General features: G+C 47.8%; 2 protein-coding genes across 3 annotated transcripts in view; one reads left to right on the top strand and one right to left on the bottom strand.

Moving 5' to 3' along the window:
- Positions 1–1,892, bottom strand: part of LPIN3 (lipin 3) — a 47,355-nt gene extending 45,463 nt beyond the window's left edge. For both annotated transcript variants that reach the window (XM_075012229.1, XM_075012230.1), the window contains exon 1: positions 1,875–1,892. In XM_075012229.1, coding sequence (XP_074868330.1) covers positions 1,875–1,889 — 15 coding nt within the window. In that variant the 5' untranslated portion in view covers positions 1,890–1,892. The remainder of the gene's footprint in view (positions 1–1,874) is intronic.
- The window catches only part of ZHX3 (zinc fingers and homeoboxes 3), a 65,389-nt gene continuing 45,428 nt past the window's right edge, over positions 801–20,761 (top strand). The window contains exon 1 of the mRNA XM_075012227.1: positions 801–934. The gene's annotated coding sequence lies outside the window, so the exon portion shown is untranslated. The remainder of the gene's footprint in view (positions 935–20,761) is intronic.

Here is a 20,761-nt window from a genome sequence, read left to right as displayed (position 1 = left end):
GAATGTTAACTCTGGCTGGGAAGCCACCCTGAAGTGGAACGACGTAGGTGCGGGAAGGCCATAGGTGTAATTTTTGTTTGAGGCACAGCCACATACATGAAGCAAGTTATGTTATTTTGATCCAAAGTTGAGTAGGGCTCATGGCTAGGTGCCAAATAAAAGTGACATTCACTCCTTCAAGACATGTCCCTGTTGTTGCAGTGAGTTGGTAGCTTTTCAGGAGAGAAGAGATCACAAGAGGCCCGACCATGCACACACTTTGTTCACTTTCACAGTCTGATAGGAGGACGGCTGGGGTGGATGTCTGCAGGATCAGCAGTGCCTGGGGAGCGCGGAAGGGGGCACAGGGGCAGCACTGCCTATGGGGCGCGGCGGGGGACGGTGGGGGCACAGGGGAGCAGTGCCTGGGGGGCGCGGAGGGGGGCACGGGGGGAGCAGTGCCTATGGGGCGCGGCGGGGGACGGTGGGGGCACAGGGGAGCAGTGCCTGGGGGGCGCGGAGGGGGGCACAGGGGGCAGCACTGCCTGGGGGGCGCGGCGGGGCACGGTGGAAGAACCGGGCGGACGCAACGACCCAGGGACGCTGCCCCGGCGCCACGGGGGCTGGCAGCTGAGCTACCCACTGCGCATGCGCCCGTGGCAGGCCCGGCTGCGGTTACGTCACCCCTTTCCCCCAATGTTGCTCATTCTTGCTGATCCTCGTGTGTGCTGCGCCCGCCCGCCCCGCGCTGCCCGCCCGAGCTCCCCCCGCGTATTGATGTTGCTGGGCCCGCCCCTTCTCCTCCCCCCGCAGCCTGGTTCTGGAGCGTCGGCCCGGCAGCTCCTCCCCACCCCGCCCCGCCTGCGCGCGGGCACAGCCCGGGCCTCGGCCGCCGGAGCGCTGCGCGCCCGCCGCTGCCGCACGCATCGCGCCTGCCGCCCGGGGAGCCGCGGAGGTGAGTCCTGAGAGGCCCAGCCCGTCCGTGGGGGCGGGCACAGCGGGGTGCCCGGTGCCGCGATCCCCCTCCCGGTTCCTGCCCCCTGTGCCCCGCCCCCCTCCCGGGTCCTGCCCCCCCTCGCCTGTGCCGCGATCCCCCTCCCGGCTCCTGCCCCCGCCCCCGGTGCCGCGATCCCCCTCCCGGCTCCTGCGCCCCCCGGTGCCCCGCCCCCCCTCCCGGCTCCTGCCCCCCCTCCCGGCTCCTGCCCCCCCGCCTGTGCCGCGATCCCCCTCCCGGCTCCTGCCCCCCCCCGCCTGTGCCGCGATCCCCCTCCCGGCTCCTGCCCCTCCCCGGTGCCGCGATCCCCCTCCCGGCTCCTGCCCCCCCGGTGCCCCGCCCCCCCCGGCTCCTGCCCCCCCCCGCCTGTGCCGCGATCCCCCTCCCGGCTCCTGCCCCTCCCCGGTGCCCCGCCCCCCCCCCCGGCTCCTGCCCCCCCCGCCTGTGCCGCGATCCCCCTCCCGGCTCCTGCCCCCCCCCGCCTGTGCCGCGATCCCCCTCCCGGCTCCTGCCCCCCCCCGCCTGTGCCGCGATCCCCCTCCCGGGTCCTGCCCCCCCGCCTGTGCCCCGCCCCCCTCCCGGGTCCTGCCCCCCCGGTGCCCCGCCCCCCCCCCCCGGCTCCTGCCCCCCCCGCCTGTGCCGCGATCCCCCTCCCGGCTCCTGCTCCTCCCCGGTGCCCCGCCCCCCTCCCGGCTCCTGCTCCTCCCCGGTGCCGCGATCCCCCTCCCGGCTCCTGCCCCCCCGCCTGTGCCCCGCCCCCCTCCCGGCTCCTGACCCCCCCCGCCGGTGCCGCGATCCCCCCCTCCCGGCTCCTGCCCCCCCCCCGCCGGTGCCGCGATCCCCCTTCCGGCTCCTCCCCCCTCCCCGGGTGCCCCTGCCCCCCTCCCGGTTTCTGACTCACCCTGCTCCATCCCATCCCTATGCTGCTGCCCTCTCATGGTTCTGGTATCTGGCTCTTCCTCCCTCTGTTCTCTGTCCCCTTGATCGCCCCCACCCCCGCTCCCCCAACTGCCCTCTCCCAGCTCCTGCCCCGCACCGCGATCCAACCCCTGCCCATAGCTCTTCTTTGCCTGTGGTTCTTACCAAGCCACCCCTGCTTCTGCCTCCTCCACGCCCCCGCCCCCCCGCTCATCCTCCCATCCCCAGCTCCTCGTGTCCCAGTTCTCAACTGCTCCCCATCACCTGGGGATGGCCCCATCCCTTTTGCCCTCGGTTTTTGCTTGTATCCCCCCACCCCTTTGGGTAGACGTACACAGTGAAATTATTTCGAAATAACCATCCTAAGGTCAGCCCAACGCACCCGCTATTTTGAAACAGTTTCTAAGCAGTGGCTGGCTTATTTCCGAATTGGTAAACCTGGCTGCAGGAGGGATAGTGCCTATTTCGAAGTAGGAGCTGTGCAGACAGGGAATAGAGTGTATTTTGAAATAAGCCCTACTGCGTCCAATGGCTTATTTCGAAATGGCCTCTCTGCACCTGGAGCCTGTATTTCGACGCAGCACTGTGCTATTTTGAAATGCATTTTGCGTAACAGCATTGTTTTGAAATAAGCTCTCCCTGGATATCTTATTTCAAAATACAGCTGCTGTGTAGACACCCTTTGGAAACCCCAGTTTCCCACGCCCACTTCTCCGGCTCTCCGCTCCTCTTTGCCACCAGCTCACTTCCCTGTCCTGCCTCTGCTGGCTCCTTCCCTTTTCTTTCACTCTCCTCTGGGGACAGCCCTGGGCGCTTGGGGGGAGGGCCTGCGGTGGGGGGTGGGTGAGGGAGCAAAGGAAGGAGGCAGTTTGTGGAGATACTCTCCCGGCCCAGGCACCTCCGTGTTGCTCCCCTGTTCTGTGCTTGACTCCCAGGTGGTGTTGGTGACAGTGTGGTGGTGGAGAGCAATAAAAGAGGTTTTGGACAGAGAAAAACAAGGTTGCTTCTACGCTCACCCCTCCTGTCAGACGGGGTAGATAATGAGGCAGTTCAAAGCAGGCTAATGAGGCACTGACATGCATATTCAGCACCTCATTGGCATTATGGCTGCCGCTCGGATTTCTAAGGGCAGGCTTCGAAATGCAGACTGACAGTGATGGTGGGGGCAAAGTTCAAAATGCGCACCCCACTCCGACATCCTCTTACTCCCACAAAACCAGCTGGGAGTCAGGGAGTGTCCAAGTGGGGCACTTATTTCAAAGCTGCCAGTCTGCACTTCCCTGCCACTATGCTAATGAGGTGCTGAATATGCATGTCAGCGCCTCATTAACCTGCTTCGAACTGCCTCATTTGAGTGTAGAAGCAGCCCGAGTGTGTATTGGCTTGACGTTGTCAGGCAGTTTGCATGGCTGAGGCCCACGTAGGGGGTAGGAGTTGCATGCTGGCTTGAGCGTGTGTGTGGGGAGGGTAGTGTGCAGCGACACTGGTCAGATAGGCTGTGAAGCATGCATGCCACAGGGCATGTACCCATGAGGTATTCTCTCTCCACCCCGCCTGTCTCAGCGCAGCGGCAGTTCAGAAAACCGGATTTGTAAACTGGTGTTGGCTTTAATCAGATCACAGGCTGTCGTCGTCATATATCAGTTGATAGAATACCCTAGTGGTACATCCACAAGCCCTGTACCAGCGTCTGGGTGTGTGCGCGCGCGTGTGTGTTTATTCCAGGGTCTGTTTATGTCCAGTCTGAGATTGGATCTGTTTGTAGGCCCTGTAGCAATCTGGGGAGCAAATTAGAACATGGCCCTTCCTGATCTGGCGATGGCATGATTGCCGTTTATAGTGCGGGTGACATTTATTGATGTGTAGGTTCTAGGCAGCTATCCGTTGCTGTGATATAAGTGATGTTCATGCAGTGATGGTTGGAATGCCTCTCATTGAGAGAGATGTTATCCCCCTTTTACAGGCAGGAAAACTGAGACGCTTAGCCAGATTTTTAAAACAAACCAGTGGCCTTCTAGTCAGACGTTTCCACCTCCCCTTACAAATCAATCTGTAGGTATCTTAGTACCTTTGCAATCTGGCCCTAAGTGACTTGTCTAAGGTCACGCAGGATATCTGTGTCAGAGGCAGGAACAGAGGAACCCCCTCCTGAGTCCTGATCATGAAACCATTTCTTTCTTGGAAGGGTGTTCCCTAGCCAACCTAATTCCTGGTTGTTAGGTTAAAGTCCTGTCTATGCTACAAACTGGAGCCAACTTGTAATTGTGAGCCTCTGAGTTTCACATTTGTAATGTGGTCAGGTGCCTAAGGAGGTGCTGGGGGGCTTGAGGCCTTCTCACTCCAGCCATCTGGCTGTACAGGATCTGGGTATCTGAGGCATTTGAGAAAGGGGTGTAGATCCTTGAAAGTGATTGGGGTCTTGCATCACAGTCCCTTGGCTGGTTAACGTTTCTGTGACAGGACTGAACAGATTTATGCCTGCCTTTTAAAAATATTTTCCAGTTTTGAGCATTTGAGTCTCTGCTTTCAGATTACAATTTTGTAATTTGCTTAAGTTTTTCAACAAGCCCTTTTTCCATTTCTACTCCCCACTGGAAAAGATGCCTGTGTTTTAGCTCAGTTTTCTCTCTGTTCCATTTCTGTCACTGCAGGATTAGTCTAGCAGTTCAGGGTTGTTAGGATATCAAGTAAACTCTCAGATAACTTCCTATTTCCACAGAATGCTAAACCAAAGATCATAGTGTCCTAAGAAATGTTGATGGGCTAGTCTCTGTGGATATAAAGGAGCCAAACATTTGCCTCACTTGCTGGAACAACTTAGTCTCATTTAATTTGTTTTTAAAAGAAATCAGGAGGAAAAATTGAGAACCACCACATAGAGAGGCAGAGAAGGCTCTGTATTTCTCGTAAACAAGAACTGCAGTTTAATAATAACTATGTTAACTAGACTGGGTCTGTGACATGGCTGTGTTGTGCAACATTTGTTAGGTGGCTGGGGAGGGGAAGGCAGAGCGTGTCAGAATGCGTGGTGTCTCTTAGTTTTATCATTATACTAACATATAGACAACCATGCTGCTTTGACGTCCTGATCTACCTGTTGTGTTTTTTTCATCTCTCTTTATTCTGTTGCTGTTGTGAACATAAATTGACATGTACCTCTTCAGTTCTGAGTCTCGTCTGCACTGGTGATGTTGTTTCCAAACAAGAGGCCAGATCCTGAGACTGCATGAACACCTGTAACGCCTACTGTATTGAATGAGAGTTGTGGATGTTTGCCTCCTCTGAGGATCAGGCCATTATTCTAATGTAAATGGACTGTAAATGTTGCATTTAAAGGTTAGATGCAGCCTGGGTGGGATAAAGAAACAACCGAACATGCAGAATCTGTGGGGCCTATGCAAACAATAGGCGTGAGATGGAGTAAGTGCCCCCCCCGACACGGTATTAATCTAATTTTTCTGTTTATGATCATACATGCAAACATATATTTTTATGGTTTTTTAAAAGCTCAGTTTCCTTCAGCATGTCACCCTTCCACTTGTTTTGCATCTCTGTGCATTTTCCCCCAAACCCCTTTTACCCTGTCTGTAGGATCTGATTTTGCAACCCTTACGCAGAGAAAATTACAGAGAGGATTATTCATGAGAATAAGGGGTGCAGGAGCAAGACCTTAATGTGTCTGTAACATGTTACCTTCCTTCTCTTGCTCCCACAGTGTGCCATTATGGGATGCTTGGGCTAGCAGTAGTGTGAGGGCTGGTGGCTGGGCATTGTCAGAGGTCCCTTGGGCTTCCCTTGCTGGTCTGACAGCTTTCTTCTGGCCTGGTGTAAGCTCTGCAGTATACTCTTCTTTTGCCAGGCTGCGGGGTGGCCTGGGGGAGTATTTCAGGTTGTGCGGGTGGGGAGGGGCCGGAATGCTGATTTTTGTATTTAAGAAAAAGTCTGTTCTTTATTTTTAGACCTTGTGCCCTAGTATAAAAATCTCAGGTACAAATGTATTCCTGGTTGCCTGACTGCCTTGCTGCTCTCTGCACCATGCTCCCCCCAGATTCTTACGTTTCATTTTAAAAACTGTTTGAGGATGTAAAATACATTCCTGACGTCTCCTAATTGCCTCCTTTTCGAACAGTAGTCAACAACCTGCATACAGGCCTCTGATGCGTTTTAGCCTTTGTTTGAAAGCACTCCTTAAGTTTGCAGATGTTTCCATTATTGCTTCATCCATGTACTTGCACTCAACTTCCCTAAAGTTTCAGCCTTGGGAATGAAAATTTTCAGTGTTTGAGCTCTCTGAAAGATGGATATTATTGGGAAATTTTGACATAAGGCCTAGCAGCTGTCTTTGAGTGAAGGGGTCATTTGATGAAATCCTAATTACTGTAGTTTTGGATAGGGAAATGGCTGAAGTTGAACTGGCGAAATATGGCTTATAAATAGTCCTTAATATGGAGCAGTGTCTGAGGGAGGATAGCTGTGTTTAGTAATGAGCATTTCAACATTCATTGAGGGCAGAAGTCATATAAAGTGGGCTTGCTTTTCAATTGGAAAAGGAGGTTGCAGCTGGGAAGTGAGTATGTACCCGTTTATCGCTCAGCTCTCTCCTTTCTGATTGAGAAACATTCAGGTTAGTCCGTGACTAACTTGCCCTCTGTTTGGTATAAGGGCCCAATTTACTTCCAGCTGATTTCAAAGTTTATGTGAATGATGTTGTCAGTGTTCTGCTAGGGTAGGTCTACACAGCAAAGTTATTTTGAAATAACTGTACTCGCATCTGCACAATGCAGCCGCTAGTTCAAAATAGTTTCAAAATAGCGGTTGGTTTATTTCAAAACTAGTAAAGCTCATTCTACAAGGAATTGCACCTGTTTCAAAAGAGCTGCTGTGAAGCAGGGGCTGTTAAGACAGAGCCTATTTTGAAATAAGCCATAGTGCGGCCAATGGCTCTGTTTCGAAATAGGCTCTGTGTGTGTAAGTGTTGTGTTTTGAAATAGCGATGTGCTATTTTGAAATGCATTTTGTGTGTAGCAGCATTGTTTTGAAATAAACATACCCTTAAAGGGACACCGGGGGGTCACATCTGGGTTAATTTATAGACAGGCACATACATATTCTTCTCTATAATGCTTTCAGATCAATAGAAATACTTCCAGGAAACTTGAAATCATCTCATGTAGAAAGTGCTTTGACCAAACAGTGCTGTGTTTGCAACCTGAGTATTGGGCTAAAGATTGAATAGTAAACTATGTAGCATTTTCTCCTACTCTTTTTCTTGTCAAACATATAGCTTAGTAATGTTTGCAGGTATACATATTATAGAATGCTAATTTTTATATCAAATATACAGTTTGTGCAATGTAAATGAATTCTTAATGCTGTAGGAACCATAACTCTCGCATTGCTGATCTCTTGTTTTAATTGAATAACTTTAAAGTTGCCTGAACACAGTATTTGCACATTTATTTGTATCGTACAAAGAAGCAATTAAAATGTGGGTCTGTAACTTGATCCAGAATTGTTCTTATGAATTGGTGAGGCTGGCCACAGCTGTGCCTTCTTCCATATGGCCAGCTCCAGGGGCCTGCTGTCTCTCCCAGACAGCGAACAGTGAGCTGGGCTTTGCCACTTTTAGTGCCTCTCTCCAGGGTCAACACCTTGTACAGGTGCAATGCCATGAGGCTGAGTGGGGCAACAGGCTGTCATTAACTGCGTGGTCAGTGTGGGTCTGTGTTCCAGTCCCTCATGATGCTGAGTTCACTTACATGCTTTTGACTAATTGAAGGCTCTGGGGAGGGAGGGTGCTCAGTGGTTTTCAGGACTGAACCCCAGGAACAGTGGCTGTTGGGCAGGTGCCAGGTTTTGTTCAGTATTTCTAGAAAGAGCGCTGGCCAAACACGCTAAGAGCTTAGCTGGTGTTATTGGAATCAAGTCATTGATTTACACAGCAAGTAAATTGGGATCAAAATTAAATACTGCAAATGAGAAACCTTAGTTATAGACAAACTCCCTGGTGTTCCCAATACCTTTTCCCACTTCCCCATTTTATTTTTCATATTCTCCCTGCTTTTATTCATGTAGGAGTGGATAACAATAACACCCTGTCCGAGGCTGGTGGTGCCCTTCCTGACCTCACAACACAATAAATAAAATTTAGCAGCATTAAAGTAACCATTGGAACAGGACCTCACATAGAGGACCCCCTGCCTGCCCCTTTGCTGTCTGGAGAGGCATATCTCCAGCCAGTGGGCTTTTTCCATCCAGGTGCGGAATAAATGTTATGTGCAGATGTCACCACCAGTGGAAACAGGTGCTCATGGCTGTGGCAGCTGTGTGCTAATCAGCTGGGCAGCATTTGAATCTCTCCTGGGTGGCTATCCAAGTGTTCAGCTTGCAGGGGACACTGCCCTCTCCAAAAACTCTCTAAGGCTGTGTCTAGACTAGCTCCCAGCGTGGAAGGGGCATGGTAATTAGGGTGTCGGGAGATTACTAATGAGGTGCTGTGGTGCATATACAGCACTTCATTAGGCTAAATCTCACCCCCGGCAACTTCGAAGTGTGAAACTTTGAAGCGCCGGCTTGCATGTAGCTGCGGGTCAGCTGCAAGTACTTTGAAGTCCCTTTACTCCTCAAAATGTCGAGGCTGACCCGCGGCTATGCGCGAGCCGGTACTTCGAAGTTTCATGCTTTGAAGTTGCCGCGGGGGAGATTTAGCCTAATGAAGTGCTACATATGCACCGCAGCACCTCATTAGTAATCTCCCAACACTCTAATTACCATGCCCCTTAGACGTTGGGGGCTAGTCTAGACACAGCCTGAGTTTTTAATGCTGCACATTGCAACTGATTTGATGTTTCCCCCTTATCTTCTGCCAAAACCTTTTCTGTGTAATCCAAGTATTATAGGAGTCGGTTCAATTTGTTGCTGTATGTGTATAGCAGTAGCACCTAGGTGTGGCATGATGCTCACAGGGCAGGACCCCATTGTGTTAGCTGCCGTACAAATGCTGAGCAAAAAGACTAAAGCGGTGTCAAAAGCATAACTTCTAAGTGTAAAATTAGACAGTGACTGGATGCAGACAGACAGAGGTGGGCAGGAATGGGTATATGCAAAAACAATGGGATGATACTGGTTAGTGTTGTGCGTAGTGGTCTCCACACCAGCAGCCTCATCTTTTTAAGTAGCACTTTAAAGACTAACAAAATAATTTAGTAAGTGGGGAACTTTCGTGAGACAGACCCACTTCTTACTTTGATTCACTTCTTAAATGGGTCTGTCTCACGGAAGCTCACCACCTAATAAACTATTTTGTTAATCTTTTCAAGTATTTTTGAAGGCATCACATCATAGGGGAGTTTAAAGCAGGATTTTGTGATAACTTTGAAGATGTGTGTGAGGAGCTTCTCCTATGTGCCAAGCATGGTCTGGGAGAGAGCATGCTGTGCTTGTGTGAAGAGTGAATGAGGGGACGATATAGGCACAGCAGTGGAAGGGTGCAAAGAGAGGCCTAGTGTGTGTGGTCAGGGTAACAGGCTAGGAATATCGTCTTTGTAGCAGAGTCCTGAATGGATTTTTGTCGGGCAAAGTTTCAATGGGAGTGCAGGCCATTCCCAAACAAAATCCGATTGTCCTGAGAAAGAGTGTCCTACCAGATGCTGGTGCAAAAGAACAAAGTGGGTGTGGGTGTGTATGCCAGGTTTCTTACGGTTACTGCCCTATTGCAACCTAGGTCCCTGCCAGCTCTGTAAATAGCTTCCCTCTGGCTTTTGCCACAGCTCAGCTGGCTCCTGTTGGAGCTGCACATGAGGGCGCACTCACTTGCTTTCACCTCTGTGTGTAGGTGCCCATATGCAGATGTGTGTCAGTTGCTCTCTTTTCATGTTGCCTATTTAGCTGTAGTGTCATGTATGACAGTGGGAGCAGGAAGCCAATTCATAGCAGCTTTTGAGGGATGTACATTTCTGAGTCGCTCATGTCAAAACGTGAAACGGATGGTTAACACCCAAATCTATTGACTCTTTTAGTGTGAAAGCAGAAGTGAAACATATGGTCCAAGGAAGTTAATTCTTGTCTTGATTTTTTTTTTTTTTTTGGTAAAGAGTCAGTCAGTCTAAGTCTCTGTGAAGAGGACTTTGAATCTTTTGGCAGTTTAAATTTTGACAAAGGTGTTGAGGCAGCACAAAGAGCATTTAAGGATTAAGTCTAGTGGATATATTTCAATCTCAGACTTCATTCAGTTTAAGGATATCTGTAGTGGGGATCTCCAAATCGCTCTACTAACGGTTTTTGCAGTGTATTTTGAGTATGGGGATCAAAATTGTATCATTTATAACTTGTTTACCTTGGATGCTTTTTCACATAGTTGTATTAATTAAAGCAGAGTTTTTGGCCCAGCATCGTAAGAATAAGTTCCCAAATCCACTCTTAGCGTATGAATACACAGAAAAGTTATTTTGAAATAACTATCTTGGTGTCTACACAACACAACACTTATTTTGAAATTGGTAAGGGACCTCCCATATTGATCCAGTTGCTATGTTGTTAACTGCAAATGAGCCCTTTGTGCCGTGTGTGTGTGTGTGTGTGTGTGATTTAAACAGACATTTGCTTGCTCTCATTACAATAAACTAGTGTGGTTGGTTTCCATTATCATCTTTCTACCACTTTAGTCTTTTAACTACTTGCACTTGATACCTTTAATGGTGCTGGAGATTCTGGTGAAAATTCTGATGTGTGTTATAAAGCCTCTTGGAATGGAGTTTCCAGGACCACTAGCAAGGTGAGTTTGTTCCCTCTTCACAGTAGGGTTAATTAGATCTCAAACATGTCTCTGGATGCAGGAGTATTTGTGTGGAATCATGTTCCCTGAGGCACATGCAGCATGTAGTTGTGCCATTTTGGTCAAAACTTAAACCCAGGATCCCCTTTGGAAATGTTTGCCTTTTAAGAATTATTTCCACGTAGGCAAATGTTAGTCTGGGCTGTTTAGTAAATCTGAGGTAGATCTGTTGAAAATGTCAGTCACACTGGTGCAGAAGGAACAATCATCTGGGCTGGGATCAGTGTAAGTAAATGCATGTGCATCAAAACCAAAACCCCCTTGTTCCCATGCTCTTCCTCTTGATGTACCCTCGAAATGTGTGGGAGGGTTTCAGTAACAGGCCGCACTCAGTGCTAATGGTATTGAGCATTTTTACGTCTTTCTGACAGCAGGAAGGAGGACATTCAGTGTAATATGGGAGCTGTCACACATGGGAGGCTCTTTCCCTTTAAGATTTTGTTTGTTTCATTGTGAGCTCAAATTCTTTCCTGAGGCTTCACCACTCTGCTTTTCTGATCGGTCACCGATATGAAACAGGAACTGCATTTAAAAGTGTTTGCCCTGCTTCGTAGAAACCTCACATATTCCTGTGTAGAAATCAGAGTGAATCAACTTGCAGTTTTATGGTAACACTGACTCATTTTGTGTTCAGACCTACTCTGGGAAACAGAATTACCTTGTGTGTGTCTGTGCCACCTTGAGCTGCCAGCTCAGCCAAGGGCAGGTGTGGCCGCTATTAGAGGGCAAGAATTCCTAGGAAAACCTACGTGTCGTGGGATGTACGCAGGATTCAGCAGCATTCTTCTATCTGAGTCAGTATTGACTCAGATGTCCCAGCACAATGTGAGGACTCATTGCACTGCTGCTGAAAGGACTGTCTCGTAGCTGTGATGTAAAACCACCAAGGCTGCGAGCACATCAAGCCAGTGAGTTCCTCATGACACTTTCAAGTAGGGCTGTTGTCCCCAGAACACTCAGAAGGTTCCAATTTTTGCCGTTGTATTTTGCCTGATACAAACGTCTGTGGGGATGGCAGAGGGAAGTGGTAGACTTCTGCGGGTATGCTGTTGAGCGACTGCTGTGTTTCACTGGTAGGGGAGTTACAAGGCTCAATCTACTGACCAGGTGAAGTGGGGTAAAGACACCAGGGCTCCTGCAGGTGGGAGGTGGGGCTGTGGTGTAGCATGCTCCGGGAGCTGCTAGGACAGGGTGTCCCAGCCCCAACCCCTTCCACCTGATGTTCTGCCCCTACTGGGAGTGTGGAACTGCCCCCCACCCTCCTCACTTGTCCAGGGATCCAGCAAGTCTGTCAGCCCCCCTGGTAATCTAGGCCCTGACCCCGCAAAGATGGGCATGTGTGACTCACTGTGTGTGTGAGTGCTCCTGCTGAAGTCAATGGAACTACGTGGTTATGTAGGACTTCATAGGACAATCTCATCTTAGCACATGCAGCTAGCCTTAAACCCCTGGAAGGGATATTGTCAGCCTCACAGACACACGTTCTGGTCTCCTCAGCACATCTTGTCTCGTCTTTATTGGACTGGAAGGTCCCTGAGGCCAAGACCTCTGCTTTTGTGCTGAACTGTCAGTGCTTCGTGCTCCTGTCTAGACCCTCTTTGTGATTCATCACTTGCCCTAGTAGGTTTGTTCCTAAATTCCACACGGATATTTTCAGGGAAATGGCTTGAAAATGACACTTGCGGAGCTTGGCCTCGGAGGGATAGCTGTGTTCATCATCTGTGCGTGTAACACAAGGAGTCCTGTAGCGCCTTAGAGACTAAGGCTATGTCTACACTAAGACAAACCTTGGAAATGGCCATGCTAATGGCCATATCGAAGAATACTAATGAGGCGCTGAATTGAATATTCAGCGTCTCATTAGCATTAGGATGCTTCCGGCCGCAGTGCTTCGAAAGCCTGATAAGGGGATTTCGAAATGTGTGGGGTCCGTTCGAAAAGGACCCCCATGCAGCTGTGCCAAGCCACATGTGTTCGAAAGCAGTGCTTTCGAAGCGCCGCAGCTGGAAGCGTCCTAATGCTAATGAGACACTGAATATTCAATTCAGTGCCTCATTAGTATTCTTCGATATGGCCATTAGCATGGCCATTTCGAAGGTTTGTCTTACTGTAGACACAGCCTAAGGGTATGTCTACCCAGCAAAGTTACAGGAAACCTCGATTTGACGGACTGGTAGTGGGGGGGTGTCCGTTAATGCCGAAAGTCTGTTATATCTGAACGGTTCTACTGACCTTCCCAGCCCATCACTCACTCCTGTCCTCTGCCCCCGCTTCCCTTCCCCCCTCCTGCCCCATTCTTCCTTTCAAACCTCCATCTCCCTCTCCCAATTACCAGGGGAGGAGCTGAATGCCGGCCTGGCTCCTTCCACCTCCTGCAGCTCTCAGCGCTGCGGCTCCCCCAGCCCCCGGCTCCGAGCCGCCTGCGTGAAGGGAGAGCGTGGCCGCCCCCAGCCTGCCAATGGGCACCAGCCGCAGACACCATGGCTGCTGCTCGGCACCGCTGCAGGCAGAGGTGGCCGGATGCCGACATGCTCCACACACCCGGGGCTGGGGGAGGAGAGCTCCTGGGCCCTGCCTCAACCTGGCTCCTCTGGCCCCAGTGGCACCTCCAGCTCTGGCGGCCCCAGCGGGTCCGACAGCTCCTCCAGCTCCCGCGGCGGCTCTGGTGAGTCTTCAGCATTTACTTGGGGCCGAGGGGCCAGCAGACAGCGTCTGTTATTTCTGAAGTCCTTATACTGGGGTCTGTTAAATCTCGAAATATGTGGCTTCAGGTTGCAAGTAACTCGCTTTAACGTGAATTGAGCAAAACTTGAAGCTGCTCTGCAGCTAGGCAGGCTAAAAGCCCCTTCTCCCTGCCTTCCCCCAGCCATGCGGTTGACAGCCCTGCGCCTGGGAGAAGGCAGGGAGAAGCTGCCAAGAAACTGGAACCAGGAAATTGATCAAGCCTGGTCAGTTTCCTGGCTCCACAAGGGAGGGGAGCCAGGAGCCAGACTGCTGCCTGCTTCCAGCTCCCTCTCTTGTGGGACCCAGGAAACTGACCAGCTCATGGCTGGCCAGTTTCCCAGGTTCCTCAAGCCAGTGGGGAGCTGGCAACCAAGCAGCAGCCTGGTTCCCAGCTACCCTGGGCTGGTGGAAATTGGGAAACTGACCAGCTATGAGCGGTTTCATATGAGTTTCCCAGGTCCTGCAAGCAGCAGGGGGAGGGGAACCAGGCTTCCCCCTGGTTCCTGAGCCAGGAAACTGAACAGCCCTGGTGGGCTGGTCATTTTCCCAGCTCCTGCAAGACCAGGGAAGTTAGAAACCAGGCAGCAGCCTGGTTCCTGTCTCTCCCCCCCGCCACCTGACTTGCGCAAAAATGGTTTACTGTATTTTGAAATATCAGACAATATTTTGAAATAACTATGTGAGCGTCTACACAACGGAAGTGCTATTTTAAAATAATTTACCAATAGCCAAAAATTTCCAATTTGAAATAAGTAAACCTCATTCCATTTTGAAATACAGTCTGCGTAGACAGGGAGTAGAGCCTATTTTGAAAAAAACCATAGTGCATCCAATGGCTGTATTTTGAAATAAGCTCCATTGTGTGTAGCGGTCAGCAATTTCAACATAGAGCACCTGTTTCTGTGTAGGTGCACCATTTCAGAATAAGTTATTCCGAAATAGTTTATTTAGGAATAATGCTGCCGTGTAGACATAGCCTAACAGATTTATTAGGGCATTAGTTTTTGTGGTGTGGAAATACTAAGGCAGGTAGCCGACTTGGAGCTCATTTGCAAATTCCAAACTATACCATTAGGCCTCATTAAGGATCTAAATTTGTTAAAGCTCTACAGAGGCAACTCCCCCTCTTATGGACATCCATATCTCCCCATCAGCCACACTGAATGGTCACAGTCACCCTAACTGATCACCCTAATTTACAAAGGATGGTGACTTCTTTCTTTTTCAGTAATTGTCTTACATATATTCCTGCCTTTGTATTTTCACTCCAGTTCATCTGATGAAGTGGGTTTTACCCACAAAAGCATTTGCCTCTATAAATCTGTTAGTCTGTCCCATACTACAGGATTTTTACTCAAGAAATTTGCTTTTCTCTCTCGTCAGTGGGTGCTGGGAATTGAAACAAGCTGCGCTTATGTGTTACGTGTTTTGAGGGCTAAACTTCTGCATGATGAATGAGTTAAAAGAACCTGATTGTTATGGTGGCGTGTCAGGTAGGACTTGTTTTTGCATAGGTGTAAGGCTTGTAGTTTACCTAGCTGCTTTGTTCAGAACATTTTTATGTCCCAACCCTAAGGAGTTACTTAAATGTGATGCATTGACCCAACTAGTACTGTAAATGAGAGGTTGGCAGGTACAAGAGACTTAGTAAACTAGTTAGATAAACTTCAGGTGAGGAAGAGCCTAAAACTGTCACTGGGTTTACTTCATATTTATGCTTCTTGGTGTTAGCTTGTGTTCTCCAGAAAGAGTTGTTAAAAGGGAATGGGTAAAATTTTTCTGCCTCCTATTTGATTATCCTTGGAATTGGAGGGTTTGTGAAGTTTGACGTCTGTTTAAAACTGCTGGTGGAAGGGGGTGGGTATTAGACCCCACCAAATTAATGACCATAAAGTAGTAAATTAATGCTGCAGAGGAAGCATTCAATTCTATTGTATGCTTAGAAACCTGTTGTCATCAGTGCTGGTAAATAGACACATATTTTGGCAAGGCAAAGCTCTGTGGAATTAGAAATTGTGCAATACGTGCTGAGGCTTGTGTGCCAATACACAGTGAACCTCTCTTGTCCTGCAACATCCATGGTCTGGTATGATTTTAGTTAGCCAGACAACCAGTTATCCTGGGTGTGGCCAACTTTCTTGTGGTCCCATAAAGTTTGTTTACAGCCACCAATCCTGGCTCTCAGGGTTCTGAGCTGTTACTTAGCTTAGTCAGCAGTGGAAGTGTTGGTAATGCTGCTAGACAATATTGCCTTCCCATGGTTCTGCAAATTCTCTTGTTCTGCACCAGTCAGGTCCTCAGGAGGCCAGAGGAGAGAGGTTCAACTTGTACCTTCTTTCCTTTGTATGTTCCTTTAACTTACTCTGGGATGCCTCATGCATTCATTACGCTTTGCAAAACCTTACTCAACAATGTCTTGAGCAAAAAAACCTCTGGATACTGCTGTTGGTAGCACTGGGTGTTTTATTGTCACTTCATCTCTTCCTGCAGTAGGATATTGAAACGGCAAACTTACTTAGGTTTAATGCCTTTCTAACTCAAAACAGGACAAGTAGTATTTGCTTTTGTGATTTGCATGCACATGCTCCCCAAAAAAGGGAGCGTTCCTAGATTGGTAGCTGTGATTTTATGGGAGTCGAAGCCCTTGTTTTGAAAATGGTTGCTTATTTGCCTTTAAGAAAGAAATAGTAAGTCTTTGCCAAATGGAAAAAGGCAAAATTAATATCAGAGTCAAGATTGGGGGAGACAATTTTTTTTGGGGGGGCACTCCAAAATTCTGGTAAGTGGTCAATGACCACACTTTTCTGTGGTGGAAGTGCGGGGTCTGAGATGGAGGTTGGGTGCAGATGGGAGCTCAGGATAGGTAACTGGAGTTCCACAGGTTGACTGTGCTGCACGAAGAAATACTTTCTCTTGTTTGTTTTCAATCTGTCGCCTATCAGTTTCATTTTTGACCCCCTAGATCTTATGTTCTGGGAACAAGTAAATAACTTTTCCTTATTCACGTTTTACACACCTGTCCTGACTTTATAGATCTCTGTCACGCCTCCCACGTTAGTCTCCTCTTTTCTAAGATTAAAAGTCCCAAGTCCTATTAATCTCTCTTCATATAGTGTCTGTGCCAAATCTCTCCTCATTTTTGTTGCCCTTTTCTGAACCTTTTCCAATGCCAAATCTTCATGCGCTGCACTCGCTCCCAGGAAAATCTCTCGCCTCTTATTTGACGGTTTCCAGCCAACGGGAGCTGAGAAACTAGGCTGTGCAGCTCTCCCCTCCCCATCCCCCCTCAAGGAAATGCTCTCAGGTCCATTGGCTGGTTTCTGGCCACTAAGACCAATGAGATTTTGCTGGGGGCAGGGGCAATGCGCGAAGATCTCTCCTGAGTCGCCGGCCGCATTAAATGCCTGTGTGCATTGAATCTGGCCTGTGGGCTGGGTGTTGCCCATCCTTGGTCAAGAGGATCTTCACACACTGGAAATATAAACAGGATGTGGATAGCTTGGTGATTAGAGCATTGGTCTGGTAAAGCCAGGGCTATGAGTGAGGGCCTGTCAAGGGACTGGGGCAGGTTTGATTAAAAAAAAAAAACTGTCAGGGATGGTGATAGGTCCGTCTGTGAGTGCAGGGGACTGGACTCAAAGGCTTCTCAAGGTCCTTCCAGTTCTGTGAGATAGGTATGTCTCCATGTTATAATAAGATCGCTTGCGCTCTTTTCAAAATACTTTCTATTGTTCTTCTCTTGTCACCAAGAAGTGCTGCTTGTACATGATTTTTGATGCTTCTCCAGTTGGCAATGAGCTGTGGTTGCAAAACTTGGGAAGAAAATATAAAAATATTGCGTGGCTTTGAAAAATTTTAGTGCCCTTTTTTTACCTTCAGGAGATGGGGGATGTTGGGATAGAAGTGGAGATTTCATTTAGTTAAAATGTTTCCCTGCATTACTGGGGACCTCCAGCCCCCCAAAAAGTCTGCTGCACTAATTTATGTATTAACTTCCTAGAAATAAAAACAAAAGTATAGACCTGATTGAAATGGGAAAAAGTAAACACAGGTACAAGTGGCATATATTCAGTCTTTGTTTGAAGCTGTCCTGAGGAATTTAGTGAGGCAGCATAGTGAAAAATGGCATGTTTAGCATATCAGTATTTCCAGGAAAGGTAAATGATTTTAAACTGGAATTTAGACTTCTGCTTAATGACTACTGAAACTTTGTAGCTAAAGAACTGCATTCTTAGCTGCCCAAGCTTAGACAGAGGGAGTAAGTTAAAAGGAACAGGTAGGAGATGGTCTGAAGAAGTGGGTCTGTCCCACAAAAGCTCACCACCTAATAAATTATTATCTTAGTCTTTAAAGTGCTACTGGGCTGCCTTTTTGTTTTGATAGAATACAGCTGTTATCTTCTGCATATATTCTTATGATCTGCAACCTGGAAGAGTGAGATTTTTCAAAAGCCCCCAAAAGAGTGCCTGAAAACGCTCACTGATATCAACAGGAGGAAACACCATTTGAAAATGGCTCCCTACAGCACTGATTTCCAAAAAGGGGGTGAAAGAAAACCAGCATTAAGTTTGATTGACCAAAGTTTTAGGTAAGATGGCTGTTATCTCTCTGTTACTAGTGAGACTGCACATAATGGGTCACTGACTGACTACCAAACAGTACTCTAAAGTATGAAGACCTGTTTTAGCTTCAATATCTGTTTTCTCCTGTATTTCCTTTTTTGCTATAGCTGCTATCGAGGTAATTGGGTTTAAATACAACAAAGGTACACTTAATTTAATGTCCCATTAGTACAGTATGCAAATTCATCACGGTCATGGGGGAGCATTAGAGGTTATTTGACGCGGTCTCCATTTTACCTTACATTCAAACTTTCCAATAGGATTTAGGCTATATCTGTGCTATGCGGCTTTTAGCTGTCAACACAGCTCTCCTGCTAAAAGTCGGGCAGTATAAAAGCTGTGTCTTGGTGCTTTTGCTAGCAAAACAGCTGTATCCTCCATGAGCATCATTTGCTTTGTTGGCAGGAATGTGCTTTTTGGGCAGAGCTTTCACTTGTACTTCCCACGGTAAAACTTAGGTCATTTTGGGGTGGTGTGTTTAAGCAGATGTGAATAAGCAGAAGTCTAAAACTTTGGTCAATCAAACTTAATGCTGGGGTTTTTTTCGCCCCTGTTTTGGTAAATCAGTGCTTTAGGGAGCCATTTTCAAATGGTGTTTCCTCCTATTGATATCAGTGAGCGTTTTCAGGCACTCTTTTGGGGGCTTCTGAAAATCTCGCTCTTCCAGGTTGCAGATCATAAGGATTGTCTCTCCAGTCTGTGGTCCTAGTTATGGTGATGTGCCCAAAATATAGCAGTTCAAAACCTGACTGACTTTGGACTCCTGCCTTGCTGCACAATAAGTGCTCCCAGAGAATTAGAATTTTTTCACCTCTTGATCGTATCCTAGTCGCTACCTGAACAAGCTTAGTAACAGTCAGACTCTCATGAGTTGTCTTCCAACTATGGAAATAACCGGCAAAGCATAAATAGTAGCTTAGACACAAACACTGAATGCTGAGTTGTGGGGCTGATTATGTGACACTTTGTTCAGTTTAAAAAGTAAGGTTTGCTGAGCTGTAATGGATCACAGACTGAGGCCTTAAAGAGCTTTTCATTTGGGGAGAGGCAGAAGGAGGGCATTGGGGCATGTAGTTAGGCCTTGATCCCGCAGGTGTTTAACGATGTATGGAACTTCAGGCAGATGGCTAGTCCCATTGAAATCAGTGAAACTACTTACATAAACAAAGCTATGCATGTTTGGGGGTGATGAAAAGGGGAAATTTCACAATATGAAATATTTTAATAGCAGTAATATGGCTCTTGCACTGAGCTTTTCATCTGTTAATCTCTGAGCACTGTACAGAAGTGTTGGTGAGTTTATTTTTATGGCTCAAGAAACGGGGGCACAGAAGTGCTGTGGCTTGCCCACGGTCATCCAGGGGCCTGTGGCAGAGCTGGGAATAGAATCCAACTTTCCAAAGTGCCCAGTCCAGTGCCATACTCTCTAGGCCACACTGCCGCCCAATGGGCACTGTGAGTTGCTGATATTATCAATCTTAGTAAACAAGCAAACAAACAAATGAAAAACCAAAAACCAAAACAAAATGTCTGGCCTGTCTTTATGCTTTGCAGTATCTTTTTTGTTTGTTTGCTTTTTCTTTTTTTTAAAAAAAAAAGATTGAAAATTCTGGGCTGGAATTTTTATTCAAATGATCAAAATGAGATTTGTGATTAGGTCACCGTTTTCAGTGCTCTTAGTTAAGGCAGTAGTTGACTCAAAGAATCCTATGCGTTGTTTGATTCCCTTCCCCGGGGTGTGTGAATACTTTGTTTAAAAAAAAAAATTGTCGAAAGCCCTACAGCAGCAAACAAAGGTACCCGTCCTACACGGACACAAGTCCAGCAAAGGAAAAGATTTAGTTGTTAACTTGTTATAGATTGCAACTAACGAGATGTGGTTTTGATGATTTTTAAAAACTAACTCACATCATTAAAAAATAACAACTGGGTAACTCGAAAGCTCAAAATGCTTTCCAGTGAGAGAGAACGAGAAAGGGCAGTTGAGGTGAGTGAACAAATTGGCTTTTATAAACAAACAAGCAAGAAAGCCCAAACACAAGCTGCTGTCCCTGCATGTACGCTATTTCCAGATCCGGTGAATAGTGACAGAGTTGGCCGTGTTAGTCCGTATCTTAACAAAACAAAGAAGCTGTCCTGTAGCACTTTAAAGACTACCGATAACAACCTAATACATTATTTTGTTAAACTTCACAGTGCTATAGGACTGCTTTTTCATTTTATTTCCAGATCAGAAGAAGTAGGTCTTCTCCTATTAGGCCTTCTCCTTTTAAGTAGCTCATCACCTAATGCATTATTTTGTTAGTCTTTAAAGTGCTGGTTTGTTTTCTGTATGCTACAGGTAACTTGTACAAAGGTCTCCTCTACGTTCTGCACGTCTGTAGATACGCACCTCATAAATCTTTTGTAACAATAGGCCTCCAGTGATAGTCTTTGGGTGCCTCGGTCAGGTATGAAACCAGCTGTAAGAGCAGAGAGAATGTTTAATGTTTATTTGTGTGGACTCAATGAAGCAGATTGAGAATCGAAGGTAGCCACAGGGGTAAGGAGCAGCATATATATGCAGTTCATAGAGCCTCTTGGTGTTTTTATTCCCCTCCTCCCACTATGCTAAGCTTTAGCCAGGCCTTTAACAGAAATAAAGGGCTTGATCCAAAAGCTATTGACGTCAGTGGAAAGACTCCAATGGAC

The sequence above is a fragment of the Carettochelys insculpta genome, chromosome 17 (genome assembly GCF_033958435.1).
Source record: "Carettochelys insculpta isolate YL-2023 chromosome 17, ASM3395843v1, whole genome shotgun sequence".
NCBI classification, from domain to species: domain Eukaryota; kingdom Metazoa; phylum Chordata; order Testudines; family Carettochelyidae; genus Carettochelys; species Carettochelys insculpta.
This window is presented reverse-complemented; position numbering and strand designations above follow the sequence as displayed.